Source organism: Oryx dammah, unplaced genomic scaffold (genome assembly GCF_014754425.2).
Source record: "Oryx dammah isolate SB20612 unplaced genomic scaffold, SCBI_Odam_1.1 HiC_scaffold_29, whole genome shotgun sequence".
In the NCBI taxonomy this organism is placed as follows: Eukaryota; Metazoa; Chordata; class Mammalia; order Artiodactyla; family Bovidae; genus Oryx; species Oryx dammah.
In genome coordinates, this window is record NW_024070213.1 from 78,984,661 (window position 1) to 79,008,719 (window position 24,059).

Below are 24,059 nucleotides of genomic sequence, written 5' to 3' on the forward strand. Positions count from 1 at the left end.
TACTGAGCAGGAATTGAACCTGTGCCTCCTGCTTGGGAATGTCGAGTCTTAACCACTGAACCACAGGGCAGTCCCATAGTCTGTTGATTTTTTGTTTTTAATTTCCTATGGATACATTCATCTCATTTTTCTTCCTTTCCAATCCTTTTGTACTTTATTTCCTTTTTTTAAAAATCTTACTAGTAGAGATATATTTGTCCTATTCTTGATATTAACGGGAATGTTTCTAAGATTTAGACAGTTAAGTTTTAAAGAGAGCCTTTATTGGAAGAAACATGTTTCTCATCATGGTTTAAAGGTTACTTAAAAAAAAAAAAAAAACTAACGAGTATTGAGTTCTATCAGAATTTTACCAAATCTTTCAAGATCTTTTCCCCTAAATCTTACCTTAATAAATTTCAAATATTGAGCTATGCTTACATTCTTATCCTAATTAAAAATTTTGTCTCTGTTTGTAAATGAGATTGAATGTACCATTATTTTTCCTTGCATATTCTTTTCAGTTTAGGTTTCCAGGGTAAGTTTCTCTGATAAACAACAGAACAGCTCTCCCTCTTTTTTCTATTATCTAGATCAGTTTGTATAAAATTGGGATTACCTGTTCCCCAAAAGTATGTCTGAAATTATGATAACAAAATCAAAATTAAAACTATTCTTTCTGATACTGCTCCACACCCATTTTTTTTAATAAAAAAAGCATATAATGAAAATGCTGATGAGAGTATAGAAAAACTAGAACTTTCATACACTGTTGGTTGGAAAGTAAAATGGTACAGCTGCTCTGGAAAATAGTCTGATAGTTCCTTAAAAGCTTCAGTGGTTACCACAGTTCAGTTCAGTTCAGTTGCTCAGTTGTGTCTGACTCTTTGCAACCGCAGGGACTACAACACACCAGGCCGCCCTGTCCATCATCAACTCCCGGAGTCCACTCAAACTCATGTCCATTGATTCAGTGATGCCATCCAACCATCTCATCCTCTGTCACCCCCTTCTCCTCCCGCCTTCAATCTTTCCCAGCATCAGGGTCTTTTCAAATGAGTCAGTTCTTTGCATCCAGTGGCCAAAGTATTGGAGTTTCAGCTTTAGTCCTTCCAATGAACACCCAGGACTGATCTCCTTTAGGATGGACTGGTTGGATCTCCTTGCAGTCCAAGGGACTCTCAAGAGTCTTCTCCAACATCACAGTTCAAAAGCATCAATTCTTCGGCACTCAGCTTTCTTTATAATCCAACTCTCACATCCATACATGACTACTGGGAAAACCAAAGCTTTGACTAGACGGACCGTTGCTGGCAAAGTAATATCTCTGCTTTTTAATAAACTGTCTAGGTTGGTCATAATTTTTCTTCCAAGGAGCAAGCATCTTTTAATTTCATGGCTGCAGTCACCATCAGCAGTGATTTTGGAGCCCCCAAAATAAAGTCTGTCACTGTTTCCACTGTTTCCCCATCTATTTGCCATGAAGTGATAGGACCAGATGCCATGATCTTAGTTTTCTGAATGTTGAGTTTTAAGCCAACTTTTTCAAGCTCCTCCTTCACTTTCATCAAGAGGCTCTTTAGTTCTTTGCTTTCTGCCATAAGGGTGGTGTCATCTGCATATATGAGGTTATTGACATTTCTCCCAGCAATCTTGATTTCAGCTTGTGCTTCATCCAGCCCAGTGTTTCTCATGAAGTACTCTGCATAGAAGTTAAATAAGCAGGGTGATGATATACAGCCCTGACGGACTCCTTTCCTGATTTGCTGTTGTTCCATGGTTTCCACAAGACCCAACAATTCTACTCCTAGGTATACATCCAAGAGAAATGAAAACATGTAACTATGTTTACACAAAATCTTATACACAAATGCCAGTATATGGACTATTCATAATGGGAAAAAATCCAAATATCCATCAACTGATGTGGTATAACCACACAATGAAATATTATATGGCCATAAAAAGGAATGAGGTATATGATACATGTTTCAACATGGCTGGACCTTAAAAATATTATGCTAAATGAAAGAAGCAAACCACAAAAGGCATTTACTGAATGATTCTATTTAAGTGAAAGATCTGGAACAGGCAAACCTATAGAAACAGAGAGTAGATTAGTGACCATCTAAGGCTGGAGGGTTTCAGAGAATTGGAACTGACTGCTAATAGGTACACAGTTTCTTTCTGAGGTAATAAAAATATTCTAAAAATTAACTGTGGTAATGATTCAACAATTATGTAAAAATAGTAAAAACCATTAAATTGTACATTTTAGGTGGTAGGTGGTATGGTTTATGAACTATACTCCAATTAAGCTGATATTTAAAAAAACTTCTTGGGGAAATTTACTACAGCTTCAATTTTTTAATGGTTTTTAGTTTCTATGACTATCTTTTTCTTGTACAGTCAATTTCTAAATGATATTTTGCCTAGAAAACAGACAATTTCATCAGGTTTTTAAAATTTGTACACATATAAATTAATAGTGATTTCTTTTGATTTTTAAAATTACAATTATTATCTCTAATTATATCCCATCTTATAACGTTATTGTGTCATGTACTTCTTGGTATTTCCAGTTCTTAATCAGCTGAAGAGAAACAGCTTTGATTTGAAAGACGATTGCTGTCATTTCTATTGTTGATTATTTCTATTTCATCTAATTCCATTTTTATTTTCTCTTTTCTCCTGTCTTTGGTTTTACTTTTTATTTTTGTTTCTTGAGTTGTATATATGGCTCACTTACTTTTTTTCAATCTAACACAGCCATTTAAGGTTATAAATTTATCCCTAAGTACCACTTTTCTTACATCCTTCAAGTTTTGATACAACATTTTTGTGATTCCACTCTAGTTATTTCTTAATTTCCACTATTTCTTTTGAATATTTGAAAAATCCTTAGTCATTTTTCTTCAATATTGCTTCTCTACCACTCTCCATATTCTCTGTTCTGGACATTACACTGGAGCTTTTCAATCTAGCCCTAAAGTATCTTAGTTTTCCTTTTCTATTTTTCATTCTTTATCTCCCTGGGCTCTGGTCCTGGATGAGTTATTGGTTTTATCTTGGAATTAACAACGTTTCTCTTTATCTATGTCTAATCTTCTGTTTTGCCCACGATTATTTTATAACTAGATATTTTCATTTTCAAGATTTCAACTGGTTAATTTATATATCTACATGTATTTACTGTTTCTTGATTGCTTTTATTCAATTATAATGGAACATGCTCTGAATAATAAAAAAGGGAACAGATATATTTTAATCTAATATACTTTTAGGTGGAATGTTCTTTGAAAAGTTCTCCACTATAAAATTCTTTCTTAACGTAAAAAGAAAATTACTTCTTAAAAAGCTCTCCTGACTGCTATTCTACCAAATGTTATCCCACTGTGCCTACCTGCATCAAGGCATGGAAAGAATAAGTTCTATTATTGTCATTTTAGAATTAGAGAAACTGGAGCACAATAAAGTTCTTTTTAAAATACTCTCCCACACACACAACTTTCCTTTGAAAAATATCAGAGCCACAGGAAAGCTTAAAGTACAACCACTATACCCTTCAACTAGATCCAAAACTGTAAAAACTTGCCAGATTTGCTTTCTCTCTCCCTTTATCTCTCTTTACATACACATAACATATACCATATTCAGATACCCACACATGATTTTTCTGAACTCATCATGACATTTCACTTCTAAGTATTTCAGCATGCATCTCTAAAGAATAAGGCCATTCTCAATATAACAACCATACCACAATCACACTAAAAAACCAGGAGATTGAACAGTCGGCAGATTCAAATCAAACACTGATGTCATCTGACTAAACATTCTTCAGTTTGGCTCATCTAACTGGACCTGAAATGGTTCTCTGGTGATTATTTAAAAGTGACACCTGGGACTTCACTGGAGCCCCAGTGAAGACCCTACACTTTCAATGAAGAGGGCACAGGTTTGATCCCTTGTCAGGGAACTAAGATCCCACACGACGCATGGGACAGCCACAAAAAAAAAAATAAAATAAAGTGACACCCAATCTGTCAAAGAGCATTTCCTTCCTTCAATGGCCTTGAAACCAGATTTTATATACTGTTTCATCAGACAGGTATTTTTAAATCCAAGCATTTCTGAAAAAAAATCAACCAATTATCTCCTAAGATATTCAGGCCTCAAAAATCAAGTACACTAAGTTTCCAGACTGTTTTCCAATAATACACAGTCTTAAAGTGAATACAATCTAATTAACACTCTCAAAACTATACAGTCTGTTCTCAAGCGCAATGGAAGTTTACAACGTATATCAGCTTTGAAGGAAAGCTGTCCTTATGAAAAATGTACAGTACAAACAGGATTGATTAGCCAAATGAAAACCTATTTTACAAATGAAAAAACTGGTAAGTATATATGTCATTCTACATGAAAACTAACTTTTCAATGGGCATGATTTAATCTCAGTCACTAACCTTAAGGAGTAAGGTTACAGACCAAAAAAAGCCTATTAAAAAAAAAAAAAGTCTCTCAGTCGTGTCAAACTTTTCGCTACCCAATGGACTATAAAGTCCATGGAATTTTCTAGGCCAAAATACTGGAGTGGGTAGCCTTTACCTTCTCCAGGGGATCTTCCCAACCCAGGCGTATTCTTTGTTCTCTGAGCCACAAGGGAAGCCCAATAAAAGCCTACACTTGCTGTCAAAGACCATACCAGTCAGAGTAAGAGTTTTATATCAGAAGAAATATCTATTGGTACAACCTGACACTAATATTTAAAGCTAAACTGTGTCATACAGATAAAAAGTATACGTATAATCACAAAATATTTAAGATAAATCTATGGTCAAATAATAGTTAATAAGAGAAGTTAGTGTGTGCTGCTAGTCACTATTCTAAGTACATTTCATTAATTAATTAATTCAAGCCTCATAGTAATCTCATTTTTTCACTGAAGAAACAGATGAACAGAGATGTCAGCATAAAAAGATATATGTAAGGGGTAGGACTTAACTTCAACTTTAAAATATAGAGAAGCAGAATGGATCTTTCCAAGGTCATTTCAAGAAAACAGAAAAGCATAAGCTAAAGCATAAATGCCAAAGTAACACCAAAACAAAAGTTTCAAATTGAAGAAATTAAGGCTGGATAAATAGGATAGGACTGGATTATGAGAGGCCCTAAGTACTGAGCTACGGATAAAATTTTATAAAACAGCAAGAGCATGTTATCACTACTGCTCTTTATGTAATGTAAGTGCCCTTTTAGAAATGGTTAACTGGTAACAATACAGAGTGAGTAAGAGAGAAATGGGAAGCAAGGAACTCGATACAATTCTAACATTTATACAAATACATAGGGTTAGTAACAGAGGCAGAGCTCACACTGAACCAACTGTGTTACCCTTCACATTAATAAGGCTATCCATTATAAACAACGAAGTAGTAAATATAATTGCAACATACCTTAAATTATTTCCAAACATACATTCAATGAAATTTAAGGTACACTGAAAATTATATCAGTAAGAAGTGTTGGTCAATTCATGTAAAACTATTCTTACTGTTCAGTACAATGTGAAAAGAATTTGGCTAAATTAGACACAAGCAGCAATTTTACAGTACAAGTATCTACTTCAATAAAAGCAATATGACAAACAAAACAACTAAAGTAATTCAACACATAGCTCCTCATATTGCCTTAGAACTATTACAGTATTTACCAAAAGGTAGTAAATACATAATTTTTATAAACTATTATGTAAATGATGTACTTTAATGTCACATTTATTCATATGCCCATTAAGAACTAGGTATTTATCTATACAATAAAGACTATAAACCACATAAAACTTTCAAAAAGAAACTATCCCAAACCATTTCCTCTCTTTGCAATTAAATGAACTCCTAAAGAGAAGAAATGGGCAAAACAAATCTCAAGTCTGTGAAAACTAGATTACTTACCAGTAACTTGAGTTATCCTATTGGGTCATTTCCCTCACAGATCCACCTCTCTTGCCCTTCTGTCCAGCCTGAGAATCTTCCTGACGGGCATCCACTGGAACTGAGGGGGCATGCAGTACAGACGCATATGTAAGAAAGTTGAGGGAAGGGGATTTGGGAGATGCTAGAGACATGCTTCAGTGTGCTTGCTTACCTTCCTGAAATTGGAAATTTCAACAGTCCCATGGTCCACGAGGCATTCACAATAACTTCAAAGAATGTGGATCTGTGGAGATTACCCAATAGGAGAACTCCAGTTACTGGTAAGTGATCCAGCTTTTTCTTCTCTATCAGAATAAGAAAATTATTTAAATTTATTTGAGATTAATACATAAAGAACTACAGGGGAAAGGGCTGCAAATTAGATAGATAACTATACATGAACAAAGAAAAGTAAATACAGAAACAATGTGATAACTATAAAGTGAACAGAAACTTCTGGCACTATTAGAAACACAAGAAAAAGAAAATGATTTGAATAGTTTCATTTTAAAATCTCTACTGTAACAACAGCAACATTTTAATTTATAAAATAATCAGCTATCAGACTATTTCGTCTCATTAAAGTACTACCATCATTTTTTAATATCCGTAAAGGGTAATTAATTGATCAAAATCTACTGTTTCTTAACTAGGCACTGTCATTAACATAGACTGAATTTGGGTGTAGAGGCCACTACAGTAGATTAACAATCTATAACACTTCAGATAAACAGCATCAATGCAATTCCCATTCATCACTCAATAAATCTTTAAAATAACCATTTGTCACCTATAACAAACCAACCACATACATATATTTAAGTATGCCACTGTGCTATGCTCATGTCTGACTCTTTGTGACCCCATGGACTATAGCCCACCAGGCTCCTCTGTCCATGGGGATTCTCCAGGCAAGAATACTGGAGTGGGTTGCCATTTCTTTCTCCAGGGGATCTTCCTGACCCAGGGATCAAACCCACATCTCTTGCGTTGGCAGGCGGATTCTTTACCACTTCACCACCTGTGAAGCCCTTACGAATGCCAGGCCACTGACAAATAATAATGCTGATTTTAATGTAAACACTTGTACAAAGTGGTACAGTAATATTTTCGATTAACTGTTATACTTTTTCAATTGGACCTGTCATTAAAAAACAAACCAAAGAAAAGAGAAATTAAAAAAACAAAAAAAAAATATTTCTAACAAAAGAAAGGTATCCTCAGTAGAACGTTATCTTCAGGGACACATGAAGATTGCTTTTACCTTTGACTCAATACATATTCGAAGAAGGCAATGGCACCCCACTCCAGTAGTCTTGCCTGGAAAATCCCATGGATGGAGGAGCCTGGTGGGTCCATGGGGTCACTAAGAGTCGGACGCGACTTCACTTTCACTTTTCACTTTCATGCATTAGAGAAAGAAATGGCAACCCACTCCAGTATTCTCGCCTGGAGAATCCCAGGGACAGTGGAACCTGGTGGGCTGCCGTCTATGGGGTCGCACAGAGTGGGACACGACTGAAGCAACTTAGCAGCAGCAGCAGCAGCAGCAGCAATACATATTCATCAGGTACATGTTCATTTTGATGTGCTATAGTAGTGATGACTTCAAACACTAGTTCCTATTGAAGATACAGATATATTTCAGTAACAGTCTTCCTTTTCTCATTATACTGCTATTTAATAATTATTTCCTACCTTCAAAAAACATGGTTTCATGGTTCTTTTTTCAATGGAAAAAATTAAATGCATAGCTTCTACTTTAAGAGTAAACAGGGTAAGATGGTATATAAAATCATTAATTCATCAAAAACAAAATGTAATTCCAAAAAAAATTCTTAAAATGTAACTCTAATGAAAATCTAGCATTTCAAACTTGTTATGAGGTAATATTTACATTTAGTAAAGGTGGACAGCACCATGTCAAGATTTTTCCTAGATTCTCACTTAAGGATACAATTTGTTTTGGATAAACTATATCCATTTTATATAAATCTGAGTTTTAAAAAATAATAGCAATTAGTGCATTAGTTTTTAAATGACTCATTCAGGCAAACAGGGGCACTACACAGACCTCAATTTCTAACTGCAATATAGAGATAAAGTCCAAAAGGATGATCTAGTTTAAATTAGATTCCTAGTTAACTTATATTTCCTGAAGTGTGAAGCAGTGCATGGCATGAAGGTCCTATGTGTTTGGATTGACTGATACAGGAGCAATAATTCAAATATTTTATCATTACAGTAAAAGCTAGTATAAAACTTTTCATTAAGAACAAAATAATAATTTCCAATTTTAATTTATAACAACACATACAGTCTTCATTTAGACTAAGATCTTGTGAACTTAAAATAAAATCAAATGTACTTTTTAAAATAATTTGAGAATTAAAATATCTTGAAAATATTTTAAGGTAACCTAAAAGGTCACTTAAGAGACCAGCATTCAAAGCTATTTGTTGCTGTTATTATGCCATAGGTTTAACTAAAATGGATTTTACTAGAATAGCTTAGAAAAGAAATTCCAGAAATTAGAATACTCTACTCAAAACTATCCTTTGTAAGTTCTAACAATTATAATGCTGGTCCACAAAAAGGTTAACAAGTAATTAAGAACCTAATAAAGCATTTCACTAATGAGAATCTACTCCAAAAAAATCAACCTGAATTTTTGAAAAAACTGCTCAGAAAAAAATATAAGCTAGCTAACTTTCATCACCTCCACTACTGCTAGATATTATGTTTTGGTTGGAAGAAACTTAAATGACAACTGGTTTTGTGATTCCAAGTACATGTTCGAATTTTCAAATAAGGTTTGCAATTCTAAAGTAAGGTACTATAGTAGAAAGTTGTTCACGGTAAATGGGGGATGTGAAATCCTTTAGCAGGTAATAAAATTTAATATCATACATATATTCACATATACTTAAATGACATCATAATGGTTCATAAATATGGAGGGAGGTGTGTAGCTCAATTAAGTAAAATAAGGTCAAAAGTGAACTGTAAACTTACTTATTAAATAATGTTATTTACGGAAACTGTCATCTTTCTTTGTTCCTTAACAAGCTCATCAGATAATCTGTTAATTAAATTTTCCTTTCCTTCAGCTTTATTCTTTAGCTCTACATGAACTCACAAAGAAACAAAACCAGCACTATTTTCTTGTTAACATAAATAACCTAAAATCAAGATGAAAAAACTATACTTATCTGAAAAATAGGGGTAAAAACAGAACCTACTTCACAGAACAGTTATGAGGATTAAGTTAATAAAAATGTAAGTTCAGTTTAGTTCAGTTGCTCAGTCATGTCCGACTCTTTGCAACCCCATGAATCACAGCACGCCAGGCCTCCCTGTCCATCACCAACTCCCAGAGTTCACTCAAACTCACGTCCATGGAGTCGGTGATGCTATCCAGCCATCTCATCCTCTGTCGTCCCCTTCTCCTCCTGCCCCCAATCCCTTCCAGCATCAGAGTCTTTTCTAATGAGTCAACTCTTCGCATGAGGTGGCCAAAGTACTGGAGTTAAGTAAAGCATTTAAAAACCATGCCTGGAATCTAACCATGTTATCAAACTGTAACATATCCACCTAGAAATGGAATTATTTTCAAATGATTTTACATATCTGCAAAGAACTACTAAAAAAATTCTAAGTTTAGAGATTTATTGTTTGTATTAACTGTTGGCTCTCTGTATCACGGGTTCAGGATCCACAGATTCCAAAAAGCAGAACATGAATTTCTCATGCTAACAACTATTTACAGAGCATTTATATTGTATTAGGAATTATAAGCAACCCAGGGATTATTTAAAATATACAAGAGGATGTGTAGGTTTGTGGAATATGCCATTAACAATCCTAAACCTACATATAAGGGACTGCAGCATATTCAGATTTTGGTAACCAAGAAGGTCCCAAAACCAATCCCCCATAGGTACACAAGGATAACTGTACTATTATTTTGAGATTATATTCTTTATATTGCAAGAGAAAGAAAATAAGTAATTTATGGTATTCATTAGGAATCATGAATCAGTCTTCCCTGATAGTTCAATTGGTAAAGAATCTGCCTGCAATGCAGGAGACCCCAGTTTGATTCCTGGGTCAGGAAGATCTGCTGAGGAAGGGATAGATTACCCACTCCAGTATTCTTGGGCTTCCCTTGCGGCTCAGCTGATAAAGAGTCTGCCTGCAATGTGGGAGATCTGTGTTTGATCCCTGGGTTGGGACGACCCCCTGGAGAAGGGAAAGGCTGCCCATTCCAGTATTCTGGCCTGGAGAATTTCATGGACTGTATAGTCCATGGGTTCCCAAAGAGTCGGACATGACTGAGTGGCTTTCACTTCACTTAGGAATCATGATTTGCAGTATGAAAGAGATATGAAGCACATTAATATTGAAGTTGAAGTACAAATATCATTGATATACATGTGTTTTTAAAAATACATACAATTTGGAAATAGTTAAGAAAACATTCTAGACAGTAGTTACTAAGTAAATCACTATCACTATCCTATCAATATATAAATTATATCTGCTAATATTACAAAATCAGGTATTCCATTAGATTTACTAGTAAAGAAAGCTCTCCAGACTATTACAATTGCCAGAAACATTTACACAAATCATTTTTCATGTTCTAAAACCTGATTGTTATAAGCTAGAATCTTAGAACTGAAACTGCTAACAAATTATAAAAGGAAAGGTTGAGGAAAATAGTATATATTCATGTTCCTGATGGACATTAGATGGTAAACATACTAATATTCAAACTGTTCAGAAAAGCTGAAGGGGAGGGATGCTAGTAGGTTAGCTCTAGCTTCCTAAAACCCCTGCTCTGGACAGAACAGCTCTCTATTTATCCATTTTATATTCTGGGTTTCCTCTATAAACTTTCAATAACAAATTCTGTAACAACAAAAAGAAAAGGTTTTCAACTTTAAAGGACATTGTGGTGGGCAGCCTTTAAGATGGTCCACAATGATCCCACCTCCTGGTGTGCATGCCCTTCTGTAATCTCCTCCCCTGAGTATGGGCTGAATTTAGTGACCCACTTCTAGGGAACAGAATTTAGCAGAAGTAATGTTAGTGGCTCAGTCATGTCCCACTCTTTGCAACCCCATGGACGGTAGCCCACCAGGCTCCTCTGTCCATGGAATTCTCCAGGGAGGAATCCTGGAGTGTGTAGCTGTTTCTTTCTCCAGGGGTTCTTCTCAACCCAGGGCTTCAACCCAGGTCTCCTGCACTGCAGCAGATTCTTTACCATCTGAGCCACCAGGGAAGCTGCCAAAGTAATGGATGTCACTCCCAAAATTAGATTATAAAAGGACAGTGGCTCTTGTTTTCACAACTCTCACCAGATACGGCGCTTTGAGGTAAGTAAGCTGTCATGTTGTGACAGCCAGAGTTCCGCCAGAGGCCTGCTAACAGCTGTGTGAGTAACCTGGGGGCCGGCGTTCTAAGGCCGCTGAAAACGATGAGAGCTTGGACATGGATCCCTCCATAGTTGGGCCTGAGAGATCCTGAGCCAGAGCCACCTGCTAAACTGAAGGGATGGGGGAGAGGGAGGCAGTATAATAAATGCTGACTGTTTTCTACCACTAAATTCTGGGGTAGTTTGTTATACAGCAATAGGTAACTTATATGGAAAGTGTCACAAAGTAATTAGTATTAAGCTAAAAATTGCAAAGTGAGTATCAGTTTGGTGCCCAAAAAGGAACTCACAGGAAAACATGAGTCCCAATTGGTGGAGGCCCAATTCTGAATTTGGTTCTTGGGTTTTAGGTTCAAAAATTCAACCTAAGGCTAAAGCAGATAAGACCCAACTCAATTATACCTAGAACCTCCTCAAACTGCTAACAAATCAGACGTCATCTTCCAGGTCTGTTTCCTTCCCCACATCAACCCATCTGAACAGAGCCAAAGCACTACAAAGACCCGCACAGTGCACACAGTCTAAGTGTGCAGCCCTGAAAACTGGCTGCTGTTATCTACAAGCTAAGCTTTCTAATTTTTAAGTTTAAGATGTGGTTAACTTAATATAAAGAAGCCTACATTACTACAACTCCAGAATAAAGCACCATTCTAGCAAGTGCCAAATAGCATCTCTCACTTCCTACCGCCTCCTGTACTATGTTGCTGCTGCTGCGTCGCTTCAGTCGTGTCCGACTCTGTGCGATCCCACAGACGGCAGCCCACCAGGCTCCCCCATCCCTGGGATTCTCCAGACAAGAACACTGGCGTGGGTTGCCATTTCCTTCTCCAACGCATGAAAGTGAAGAGTGAAAGTGAAGCCGCTCAGTCGTGCCCAACTCTCAGCCACCCTGTACTATGCTAAGCATGACCAATTATCCAGGGTCATAATGCTCTGTGGTTTTGCGTTTTATATCATTTTATGTTCTAGTCATTCTTCCTAAGGATACCTTAATCACATTAATTGATCTTCAATATTCTGATCTTCCTAATTTGACAAACACCCTAGTCCTTTAACTAAGCACCACATTTTACAAATGATATCTTAAAATGAGGTACTTCTGTAGAAAGTTAATATGTTGTTGTTCAGTCATTAAGTCACGTCTGATGCTTTGCAACCCATGAACTGCAGCATGCCAGGACCTTCTGTCCTCCACTATCTCCCAGGAATTTGCTCAAATTCCTGTCCACTGAGTCAGTGATGCTATCTAACCATTTCATCCTCTGCTGCCCCTTTCTCCTTTTGCCTTCAGTCTTTCCCAGCATCTGCTGCTGCTACTGCTAAGTCACTTCAGTCGTGTCCGACTCTGTGCGACCCCATACAGCAGCCCACCAGGCTCTGCTGTCCCTGGGATTCTCCAGGCAAGAACACTGGAGTGGGTTGCCATTTCCTTCTCCAATGCATGAAAGTGAAACGTGAAAGTGAAGTCGTTCAGTCCTGTCCGACTCTCATGGACTACAGCCTACCAGGCTCCTCTGTCCATGGGATTTTCCAGGCAAGAGTACTGGAGTGGGGTGCCATATTCTTGGGGCTTCCCTGGTAGCTCAGTTGGTAAAGAATCTGCCTGCAGTGCAGGAGACCCCAGTTCGATTGCTGGGTCAGGAAGATCCACTGGAGAAGGGAAAGACTACCCACTCCAGTATTCCCGGGCTTCCCTTGTGGCTCAGCTGCTAAAGAATCTGCCTGCAACGCAGGAGACTCCCGTTCAATTCCTGGGTTGGGAAGATGCCTGAGTTGGGAAGATCCCCTGGAGAAGGGAAGGGCTGCCCACTTCAGTAGTGTGGCCTGGCGAATTCCATGGACTGTATAGTCTATGGGGTCCCAAAGAATCAGACTGAGCAACTTTCACCCACTCACTCACTCACTCCTCTATCCTTAATAGTTTCTAGTTCAAGGAAATATTTTCCTGATCCTAGTTCAAAATATCAGGAGCATTAGTCCTTCATATGTTAATTATAGTCAGTATCCAAGTTAAATACACAAAAACAACAATCAGCTAACTATTCTGAATGTCAACATGATAAAGAAGTCTAACCTTTACTCTGCAACTTCATCCTTTTTTCTCACCTTTTCTGACTATAATATTAAAATTAATGAGATTCTAAGCCCTGTATTCATTTTCAATTCAATTTTTAATAACCATCTCTAAAATACAAGTGCATATTTTCAGTGTAAAACTGATTTTATAAAACAATGGCAAACTTTTCTAACAATAAATCTCAAATAGTCTGAGGTCAACAGTAATAGTTTGCAACCTACTGACTATATTCTAAATATTGTTAATTCAGCACTCATAAAATCTGAATCATAGTGAAATGAACGTACATTCTCAAAAGAGATACCCCACAAATGAGCTTATTAGAGCTTATCTATATCTAGCTATATATCTGCTTGTCTATGTCTAGCTAGCATATATCTGCTTATTGTTGTTTAGTCCCTAAGTCATGTTTGACCCTTTTTCGACCCCACAGACTGTAGCCCTCCAGGCTCCTCTGTCCATGGGATTTGCCATGCAAGAATACTGGAGTGGGTTGCTGTTTCCTTCTCTAGGGCATCTATTAAAAGGTCACAAAATTATTTTGCCTGAAAAAAAAAAAAATCTGAATCATGGATCACATCAAATTCAACATACCCCACAATGGATATCACTTTCGAGATCAAACAAACTATAGAATTGTATGAAAAGTATTGTGATTTGCTTACTAAGCTAATATAAAACTATTATTCATTCCTTCTAAAAACAGAAGATAAGGACTTCTTCAAACTATACAAGCTCCCCCACAATTAACAATGCAATTTTCCAAAAGTGTTCCAAGTTAATATACTTACCACATAAAATATTTTTGATATCAACATGGACCCGATTTTTAAATTAATTCTATTCATTTCTAGAGCTACAATCAGGAATTACCTGTAAACGCAGAGGCTTAGTTACAGATTTAACTAGATAATTAGAGCATTATTCCTTAAAAGAGTAACATAATTTTACTTGTCTCTTGATCTACCATCATTCAGTTCAATTCAGTTCAGTTCAGTCCCTCAGTCATATCTGACTCTTTGCGACCCCATGAACCGCAGCACACCAGGCCTCCCTGTCCATCACCAACTCCCAGAGTCCACCCAAACCCATGTCCATCGAGTCGATGATGACATCCAACCAATCTCATCCTCTGTCATCCCCTTCTCCTCCTGCCCTCAATCTTTCCCAGGATCAGGGTCTTTTCCAATGAGTCAGCTCTTTGCATCAGGTGGCTAAAGTATTAGAGTTTCAGCCTCAATATCAGTCCTTCCAAAGAGCAACCAGGACTGATCTCCTTTAGAATGGGCTGGTTGGATCTCCTTGCAGTCCAAGGGACTCTCAAGAGTCTTCGCCAATACCACAGTTCAAAAGCATCAATTCTTCGGCGCTCAGCTTTCTTTATAGTCCAACTCTCACATCCATAACCTCCTTTATGTAATCTATAGATATAATTCAGAATTGTTGAGACTATCATGGAAAGCTTAGCCCAAGCACTATGCAGGATTATATTCTTGTTACAATTTGAAATATAAATGTTAATGTAACACTTGTTTAAAATAAACATTACACAGAATGCAAAGGAAAAATTAGATTCTGACAAAAGTAAAAGCCCTTTGCCATGGCCAATCACATCCTCTCCTTTTGAAAACATTCTTTTCCTTCTATTCCTATAAAATTACTTTCTCCTGGGCTTTTTATTCCCTAATTTTCCTTTCTCCTCCATTTCTTTCTTCTTCTTTATATGATGCTTTTCTTCTACCTTAAGGAAGTGATGATGTTTCTCAGTTTCTGTCCTAGGTTCTCTTTTCTCATGCTATTCAATCTATTCTCTCCTTGATCTGTCTCACTCTCATGGCTTCAACTGGTCATATATGCTGATGACTACTGAACATACACTTATAGCTCTGATTTCCTTCCTAAGCTTAAGCACCACATATCCAACTGCCTCATATATCTACCCTCTCATATTTCTCTCATATGCTTGAAATTCAACATATCTAAAAGTGACCCATTTATTGCTATTCAGTCGCCAAGTCATGTCTGACTCCTTCTCACCCCATGAACTGCAGTATGCCAGGATTCCTTGTCCTTCACTATCTCCCAAAGTTTGCTCAAATGCATGTTCATTGAGTCAATGATGCTATTTCAGTCTCCATCTCTGCTGCCCCCTTCTCCTTTTGCCTTCAATCTTTCCCAGCATCAGGGCCTTTTCCAATGAGTCGGCTCTTCACCTCAGCTGGCCAAAGTACTGGAGCTTCAGCATCAGCATCAGTCCTTCCAATGAATATTCCTTGCTCAAAACCTGTCCTTCCTTTTGTTCCCTTTCAGTGAAAAGTATCTCCATTTACCTAGCTGTATAACTAAGCCAGAATCCTGGGATTTATCCTCAATTTCTCTCTAAACACTCTCTAAATTTCCTCTCTAAAACCCAACTTCCTATCTTCCACAACCATATTCAACCATCCATCAAGGCCTATATATTTTCTCCTTAACATATCTAGAATCCATTCATTTCTCTCTCCTATTGGCATTAACTTTGTTTAGGTCACTACTGTCTCTTGCCTAGCATACTGCAATGAATTCCACCAAATGGTTTCTCTACCTCTAGTTAAGATTCAACAAACAGTAAGCATGACTTAAACAGAATAAAATGCTACCTGCTCTGGTTTCTACTATGCATTATTTTGATGGCAAAAGAAAACATCTTAAACTGCTGCAAAAGTTGAGTATGAGGTAATTTAGGTTAATACAAGTTCTTTTATGAAGTAAATACTCTACCCAACTCAAAAGTTCAAAAAATGAAATGAAATGATGTCAGTGTTCCTTAAAAACAAGTGGCAAACAGTTTAAAGCAACAACAGAACCAGATAAATGATAAAGAGCCTTTGCAATTCAGTTAAGCATTGTCAGTACCTATGGGCCTCCCTGGTGGCTCAGCTGGTAAAGAATCTGTCCGCAATGCAGGAGACCTGGGTTCGATCCCTGGGTTGGGAAGATCCCCTGGAGAAGGGAATGGTCACCCTCTCCAGTATTCTGGCCTGGAGAATTCCATGGATTGTGTAGTCCAGGGGGTCCCAAAAAGTCGGACATGGCTAAGCAACTTTCACGCAAGACACAATGACAGACATTGGGATCTTTTATTAATGTCATTTACAATGATTATCATTGTTATTAACTAAAAATTATGTTAAGTTTCATATATCAATTATCACATTTAATCATCAACAGAGTCCTATGGTTATATGACCATAAATGGCATATTTGGGATTTAAACTAAAATGTGATTCCAGTATCAGTGGCACTATTCTCAAGGAAATACAGTTCAGGGAAGCAAAATGAAATATTTTCAGTACACTGTGTAAACACGATCATTACATTTTGCACAGAACACTTTTAAGACTAATTGAAAGGGCATTCATTCTAGCCTAATAGATAAAGAAATGCTTCTTGAGAGAGATGATGCTTTGAGCAGTCATAAAGAATAAGAAAGAAACTGTCGCGAATAGGAGAGTATGAAGCAGAGGAAATAATATAATCAACAAGAAGTCACAGTGGCCTAAAAAAGACCATGACCAAGCTGCCTGTCAATCCAACCTTGAAAACAGACTTGCTGCTGCTGTGCAGTCACTAAGTCATGTCGGACTCCTTGGAACCCCACGGACTGCAGCACATCAGGCTCCTCTGTCCTCCACTATCTCCTGGAGTTTGCGCAAATACACGAAAATACACTTACTCTTAGTTTAAAAAAAAAAAGAGGCTGTCTTTAACTATTCAATTCTTAAGTCTATATGAACTCCTTACCACTACTATACTATCAAAGTACTTCCTAGGGGTTAAAACTTTTACTGGTGAGGTCCAAATGTTTCTATGACAGTCCACATCAGCTTCACACACACACACATACACACACACACAAGGAGAAGAAAGAGGGAGAGATGGAAGGAGGTAAGAGGAGAAAACATCCCTGAGGCAATCTGATGAAATATTATTTTTCAGTAGAAGACACTTGTTCTGGTTTTGTCAGTCACCCCACTGGAACCCACACATTTGACAATAGGGATTGTTATCCCCAATATACAAGTCTACTATGATATCACCACTCAGGTATTTGACTGTTTCAACTAATATTTTCTGAGGACTTATTGTGTGCCAGGCACTGTGCCAAGTACTTTACAAAAATTATCTCATTTAATCCTTACAACCACCCTTGGTTGTTATAATCATCTCCATTTTACAAATGAAAAAACAGGTTCACAGTTATTAACTTTCATAAGTTCACATAGTAAGTGGAGACTAATATGTAAGTCTAAGAAGATGAGTTACAGAATCAAAACTCTTCACCACTATACTACATAATTGCAAGCAACTCACAAATATTAACATTCTTTCATAATGAGTACAGATAAAAATTAAAAACAAATACACATCTGAAAAAAATAAAACTAAATATATTTTCCTGCACTAAAAAGAAGTATAATGAAACTCTACACAAGTGGAAGGTGGCAAGATTACAATTAAAATGTACACTATCAAGGAACCAAAAAAGTGCTGTGCGAATCAGAGACATGAAGTTTATAAAAAACTAGCATACTGAGCAAATCTGATAACCACGTTCATATAGACGATGAAATAGTCTTACTAAGTTTTATCATAAAGTACAACTTGATGACATTATGAACTTAAGGTATTTTTCACCTGTAAGTTGTATTGCTCATTATGCATCTAATAAATGATTTTAGAGCTCTGGGCCTTACCAGCCTTGGTCTTTAAAAAAAAAAAAATAGCAAAAATGTCTTTAAAAAAATAAAAAGAGCAAAACTGTCAGTGAAAGAAAGGTAAACAAAAAGGAAAGGAACAGGGAAGGAGGGAGAAAGAAAAAGGCTTTTCAAAGGGAAAAGCTTCAAATTCCACCACCAGTATACAAAAGTCAGTATTAGCTCTTCCCTTTGAAATGTGAGGCTAAGAAGTCTAGTCACAATTAATGCAGCCTGTGCTGAACAGAATTTGAGTGGTAGAATGGATGGAACAGGAAAATGATTTTCAAAAAGTTCTGACAGCGGAACACGTTTAGGAAATAAAAATTAAGAGAAATCCTAGTAAGTAAAATGTGTAAGTCAAGGCTATGGTCTTCCCAGTGGTCACGTATAGTTGTGAGAGCTGAACTGTAAAGAAGGCAGAAAGTGGAAGAATTGATGCCTTCAAATTGTGGTACTGGAGAATACTCCTGAAAGTCCCTTGGACAAGATCAAGTCAGTCAATCTTAAGGGAAATGAACCCTAAATATTCATTGGAAGGACTGGTGCTGAAGTTGAAGCTTCAGTATTTTCGTCATCTGATGCGAACTGCTGACTCGATGGACAACTCCCTGATCCTGGGAAAGACTGAAGGCAGGAGAACGGGATGACAGAGGATGAGATGGTTGGATGGCATCACTGATGCAATGGACATGAACTTGGGTAAACTCGGGAATGGTGAGGATCAGAGAGGCTTGGTGTGCTGCAATGCATGGGGTCACAAAGAGTCACACACGATGAGCAGTAACTCAACAACAAAATGTATAAGAGCACAGATGATCTGGCTGAAGCAGAGTAGGGGAACACAGAGCCCCACGTGTTTACTTTATTGGCAGCCACTGAGACAACTTCAGATCTCAGGGCTCCAAAAAGCACAATTCATAAACCTCTGCACCCTTCTAAAGGAAGAAACAGCTCTCTCTACGCCAAGAAACGTGTTACTTGATTCTAAGCGGTAAACCCGTCTCCTCCTTACTCCTTATTTCCTGCAACTTGCAGGAAGGAGGCTTGCCAGAGCTAGCCCTGAACAAGCAGTACAGCTCAAAGAATGGATGGCTGTGCATTCAATGCTGTACTAACATCTCTCTGGCTGGAGAGATGTCATAATGGGTGGGCATTCCTATTTTCCTCCTTATACTTTAGTATCTTCAATAAATATGTAATACTTTTATCATCAAAAAGAGTTACTGTCTTAAAGAAAAAAAATAATTCTGTCCCCCATGCTCAGGTTATTTACATTCATACTTGAAAGTATTATTTTATTTAGATTTACCTAAAACAGGAAAGTTCTAATAAAGGAATAACTGCTGGTGGAGTAACAACCTAAAGGAATCAGAACATTTCAGAAAGTAGGCTATAAATTATTATCAAGCAGATTCTGGGCCTTGGGTAGACAAAAAGTAAATAAAAAGGATGGAAAAAGATGAAAAACGACTAAAACAACTCTGCCTACTCTGAAAATACACATATAGGTCTACTTCCTGAGCAACTATTTCTCTGGCATGGAATATTATCTACTTGCTGCTGCTGTAATTTTATTATCATTAGTATATCCTATAAAGGATGATATTGTATAAAAGAGCCGTGATCAGACTATAAAATATGTAAAGATGAAGTGACTCTCAACTCATGCCTAAAAATTATCAGAGAACTGTACAAATTTTATCATACACACACAAACATTCAAATTTGTTATGAGTTATACTATTAGAGATTCTTAGTATTTGTATCACAAATAAAAGAGGGAAATAATATTTACTGAGATTTTCCTCCTAAGAAATACTATGGTATCAAAGAAGTCAGAATATATAGCACAATAACCATTATTATAGAAGACATCAAAATCAAGTTTAACATTTTAACTTCAAAAATATTACCTAAAATAAGGAAAGCAATAGTCATTTTGTTCTTCATTCAGTATAATGCTAGCCCAACTTTTAACATAAGTTCTTGTATTAGTTATAACTAGTAGGTTTAATGTTAGAAGTTTTCAGGGTGTACAACACTAGCTACAGGCATAGGAAATTCATCAGAAAAAATCCTTAAGAAACTACTTGCTAGCAAATTTAAAGCTACCACAGCAAGGTAATAAAAAAGACTTAAAGAAATCCAAACATTTGAACCTGGCACTAACCAGCTACTGACCTTGAACAGGTCACAATCTTTCCAGGCCTGTTTTCTGACTTGTCAAGAAACTAAGCTAGAGCCATAAGTTCCAACACATAGAAAAGACCTCACCCAGCATATTGCTATGTGTTACCTGGCAGTTCTCTAGACTTCAGTGCAAGAATCCTCTAAACTGAGCTGAAAATGTCAAACAAAAGGATCTGGAAACAATAATGGCCTCGACAATTTCATAAGTTTTAATACCAACATCTCTGCCCCATACCCCTCAAAACTTCCCTCTGCAAACTACCTTCTCTCTCTATCATTAGGTGCATGTGCGCGCAGCCGTGCCCAACTCTCTGTGACCTCGTGAACTGTAGCCCACCAGGCTCCTCTGTCCATGAGATTTTCCAGGCAAGAATACCGAAGTGGGTTGCCATTTCCTCCTCCAAGGGACAGTTCCGACCCAGGGATCAAACCCAGTCTCCTGAGTCTCCTGGATTACAGATGGACTCTTTACTGCTGAGCCATCTGGGAAGCCCTCTACCATTAAGGTTTCAAGAAATAAAAAACAGCCTCTCTCAGGAAATGACTAAACACTATGGCCACTCTTAAAAGTCTCAATAATTCTGTAAATTTCCATAATAAACAATATTTCAGAATGAAATCTCTACTGAATCTTTTAAAAGTGATCAATCATAGATCACATATGTAACAAAAGGTAGAGATTTTAGCAGGAATAAAAGCCAATAAACAAAACACAGCTAAGCGTTCAGTAAATATTTGTTAAATGAATAATTTATTTTTAAAGTCACAATTACATAATATTTTACAACTTATTAAAATCACTATTTAAGGAAAATGTATCTTTTAAAAAAAAGAAACACCTCAGGTTTCACTGAATGAAAACGTGATACCCCAAAGAATGCCAATCTTGTACCAAAGTATGTTGGCCAGATATCTAACCTCGAAAGAAAGAGGAATAGCAAAGAAATCTTTCACCCAAATAAAATAGTTTCATAAACCTCTTTATCAGAGACAGAAGGGTGAGTCAAACAAACTTGTGTTTCTTTGATTTATTTAGAAGTAAAAAAAAAAAAAACTATGCTTCTAGCAATAGAACTATGATTAGATGACCATCTACCTCTCCTGAATGCAGGGTGGCTTGATGAGCAAACGGAAGAATAAACAAAAGCATTCTGAACACAGTAAAGCACTACATGAATTATAAATAATTTAATGATACTGCTTTTAATGAATTCCTACCCACAGAAACAACCTATAATAACTAAGAATTAATTTGGTAGCAATAAGTTACAAATATTTTTTAAAAATATTTAGTGAGCACTTACTTGTACCAGCCACAATGATAAAGGCTTTACAGAAATTCTTTTAATTTTCTCAACAACACTTTTAAAGGAAAAAGAAACAAGCTAGAAAAACAAAAACTGAGTGGCATAATGAAGATCACTGCCAATATAACCAATAAGACAGCTGAGAAAAGAGACATTAAGTTTAATAATGCAGTCCTATTATAATTATTTTACTCTCAGAAAAAGATGGTTCCTGGGATAAGTACAAAATATATATAAACGTCATCCAATCCATCCTATGTAAATTTGTCATAGTCTTCATAGTAACCATCTTAGTCTTCTGAAATCTTCAGCTACATAGGAAACATCCTCCTGTTGTTCATTGTTCAGTCACTAAGTCATGTCTGACTCTTTGTGACCCCATGGACTGCAGCACACAGGTTTCCTTGTCCTTCACCATCTCCTGGAGTTTACTCAAATTCATGTCCACTGAGTCGGTGATGCTATCCAACCATCTCATCCTCTGTCAACCCCTTCTCCTCCTTAAACATCTTGTTAAAAACAGCAATCGCTTTTAAAAACATATTTATACATATATGCATATACACACACACACACACACACACACACACACACAAAGAGAAAGAGGGTTTTACCCAACAATGAAGTGGCAGCTTCATTTGGCTGAAATTTCTTAGGAGAAAGGTAATCAATCAAACTGGAAATTGGCCACAACGTTAAAGCACACTCTGTACCAAAAGCACTTTACTACTGGCCACTACAGTAACTGTTTTTATACTCAACTTGAATATAAAAACTATATGTCCAAAAACTAGACAATATTGTAAAATTTTAAATTTCTTCTTTTGTTTACTCATTAGCAAATACTATCAATCTTCTTTGCTAGATTTCAAACTCTTAGAAGCTGGAACTGGTGTCTCATCCACAATTCTATAGGCCTAACATAATTTCTGGCATATGGTACATGTCCAATGACAACATGTTGCCCAACGAACAACAAGAATATGTTTGTTATGCAATTGAAGATTTAAGAATCTAGATTCTGTTCACTTCTGATCATTTATTTCCAATAATTCATGCATGTATACAGAAGGTTTCTTTTCCAAGTATTGACTTAAACTGTATCAGAATTCCAACTTTTTCAAATACTCAGCTTCATGAGAATGACAAAACCAATTCTGGGTTTATGAGGAAATGCTCAAGTTAGAGATCACAATGAGAGGTATGAACAAAGACACAAAGGAAGGCAAGCTTTGGATGGACTTAGGAGAATGGCACAGAGACTATGTATGTGAGCTGGATCTTGAAGAAGCAGTTAACAAGGCAGGCAAAATAACAAATTCTAGAAAGATATCAATGACTAGTTCTTTTAGCTTGACTCACAAAAATTAGAAATAGTAAAGAAGCACAAGATGAGGGAAACTTCTTTTTTTTTTTAATGTCTGCCTAATTCCTCTCAGGAAAGGAGAAGTGGGAGAAGATGAGACGGATAGATAGCATCACTGACTCAGTGGACATGAATTTGAGCAAACTCCCGGAGACAGAGGAGGACAGAGGAACCTGGTGTGCAAACCCCTGGAGTCGCAAGAGTTGGACATGACTTAGTGGCTGAAAAACAACTAATTTCCATAGTTACACAGGTGTCTGCTAATTTGTACGACTGATTTATCTTTAAAAGTAATGTTGATAGATAAAACAATGCTACCTCAATCATAAGGTAAAAATTAGTGCCAATTATAATTAAATTTAATTCATTCCATTGGTTAATTTTAAAGTCAGTACAGTTCAAACAAATGCAAAACTCTGAATTCTAAATTATTTTTCAATTAAACAATCTCAACTATTACAAATTTATGTTCAGTATATTTTAGTTTCTGATAGGCTCTTGACATCCTATTTTAACTCTGAATATTCAACAGAGAACTTACAATTTAATCGAGTAATAAAAAATATTTGATAATGTTGTACTCTTTTATGATTTCAGTATAGTCAAGAAGTACTTCTATACTATGCAAATTTCAGTAATGTGAATAACAAGACCTAAATAAAAGGGTGTACATGAGATAATAAACACAGAATTTTCCAAAGTTAAACCTTAAAAATGTTAAGGTATTCATGTACAATATCATCCTTGAAATAATGTTAAAACATGAAACATATGTTATATGTCAATACAAAAAATGATAAAGCTAAAAATGTACTAAAACTGAGATAAAAGTTGTATTTTCTCTTGTACACAGACATGCTTTTAAGAATGTATATAAGAACAAATAAAATATAGTAACAGAATTAAGACATGTGCTAAGCTCTTTGTTTTTATCTGATCTTTGAAATAAACAAATATTGTATTATAAAAATACTATTTCCATG

General features: G+C 36.4%; 1 protein-coding gene across 7 annotated transcripts in view; it reads right to left on the reverse strand.

The window, feature by feature from the left end:
• YAF2 (YY1 associated factor 2) overlaps positions 1-24,059 on the reverse strand; it is an 82,075-nt gene that overhangs the window by 50,026 nt on the left and 7,990 nt on the right. For 2 of the 7 annotated variants that reach the window (XR_005719768.1, XR_005719770.1), the window contains 2 exons: positions 6,130-6,201; positions 5,937-6,036 (listed from right to left, as the gene is read on the reverse strand). The exons of 2 other annotated variants lie outside the window; for them this stretch is intronic. Coding sequence is in view for 1 of the 5 variants with exons in the window: in XM_040233773.1 (XP_040089707.1) it covers positions 6,130-6,201 (72 nt within the window). In the remaining 4 variants the exon portion in view is untranslated. Of the gene's footprint in view, positions 1-5,936; positions 6,037-6,129; positions 6,263-24,059 lie in introns of all 7 variants that reach the window. 3 more of the 7 variants (XR_005719767.1, XR_005719771.1, XM_040233773.1) reach the window with 2 other exon arrangements.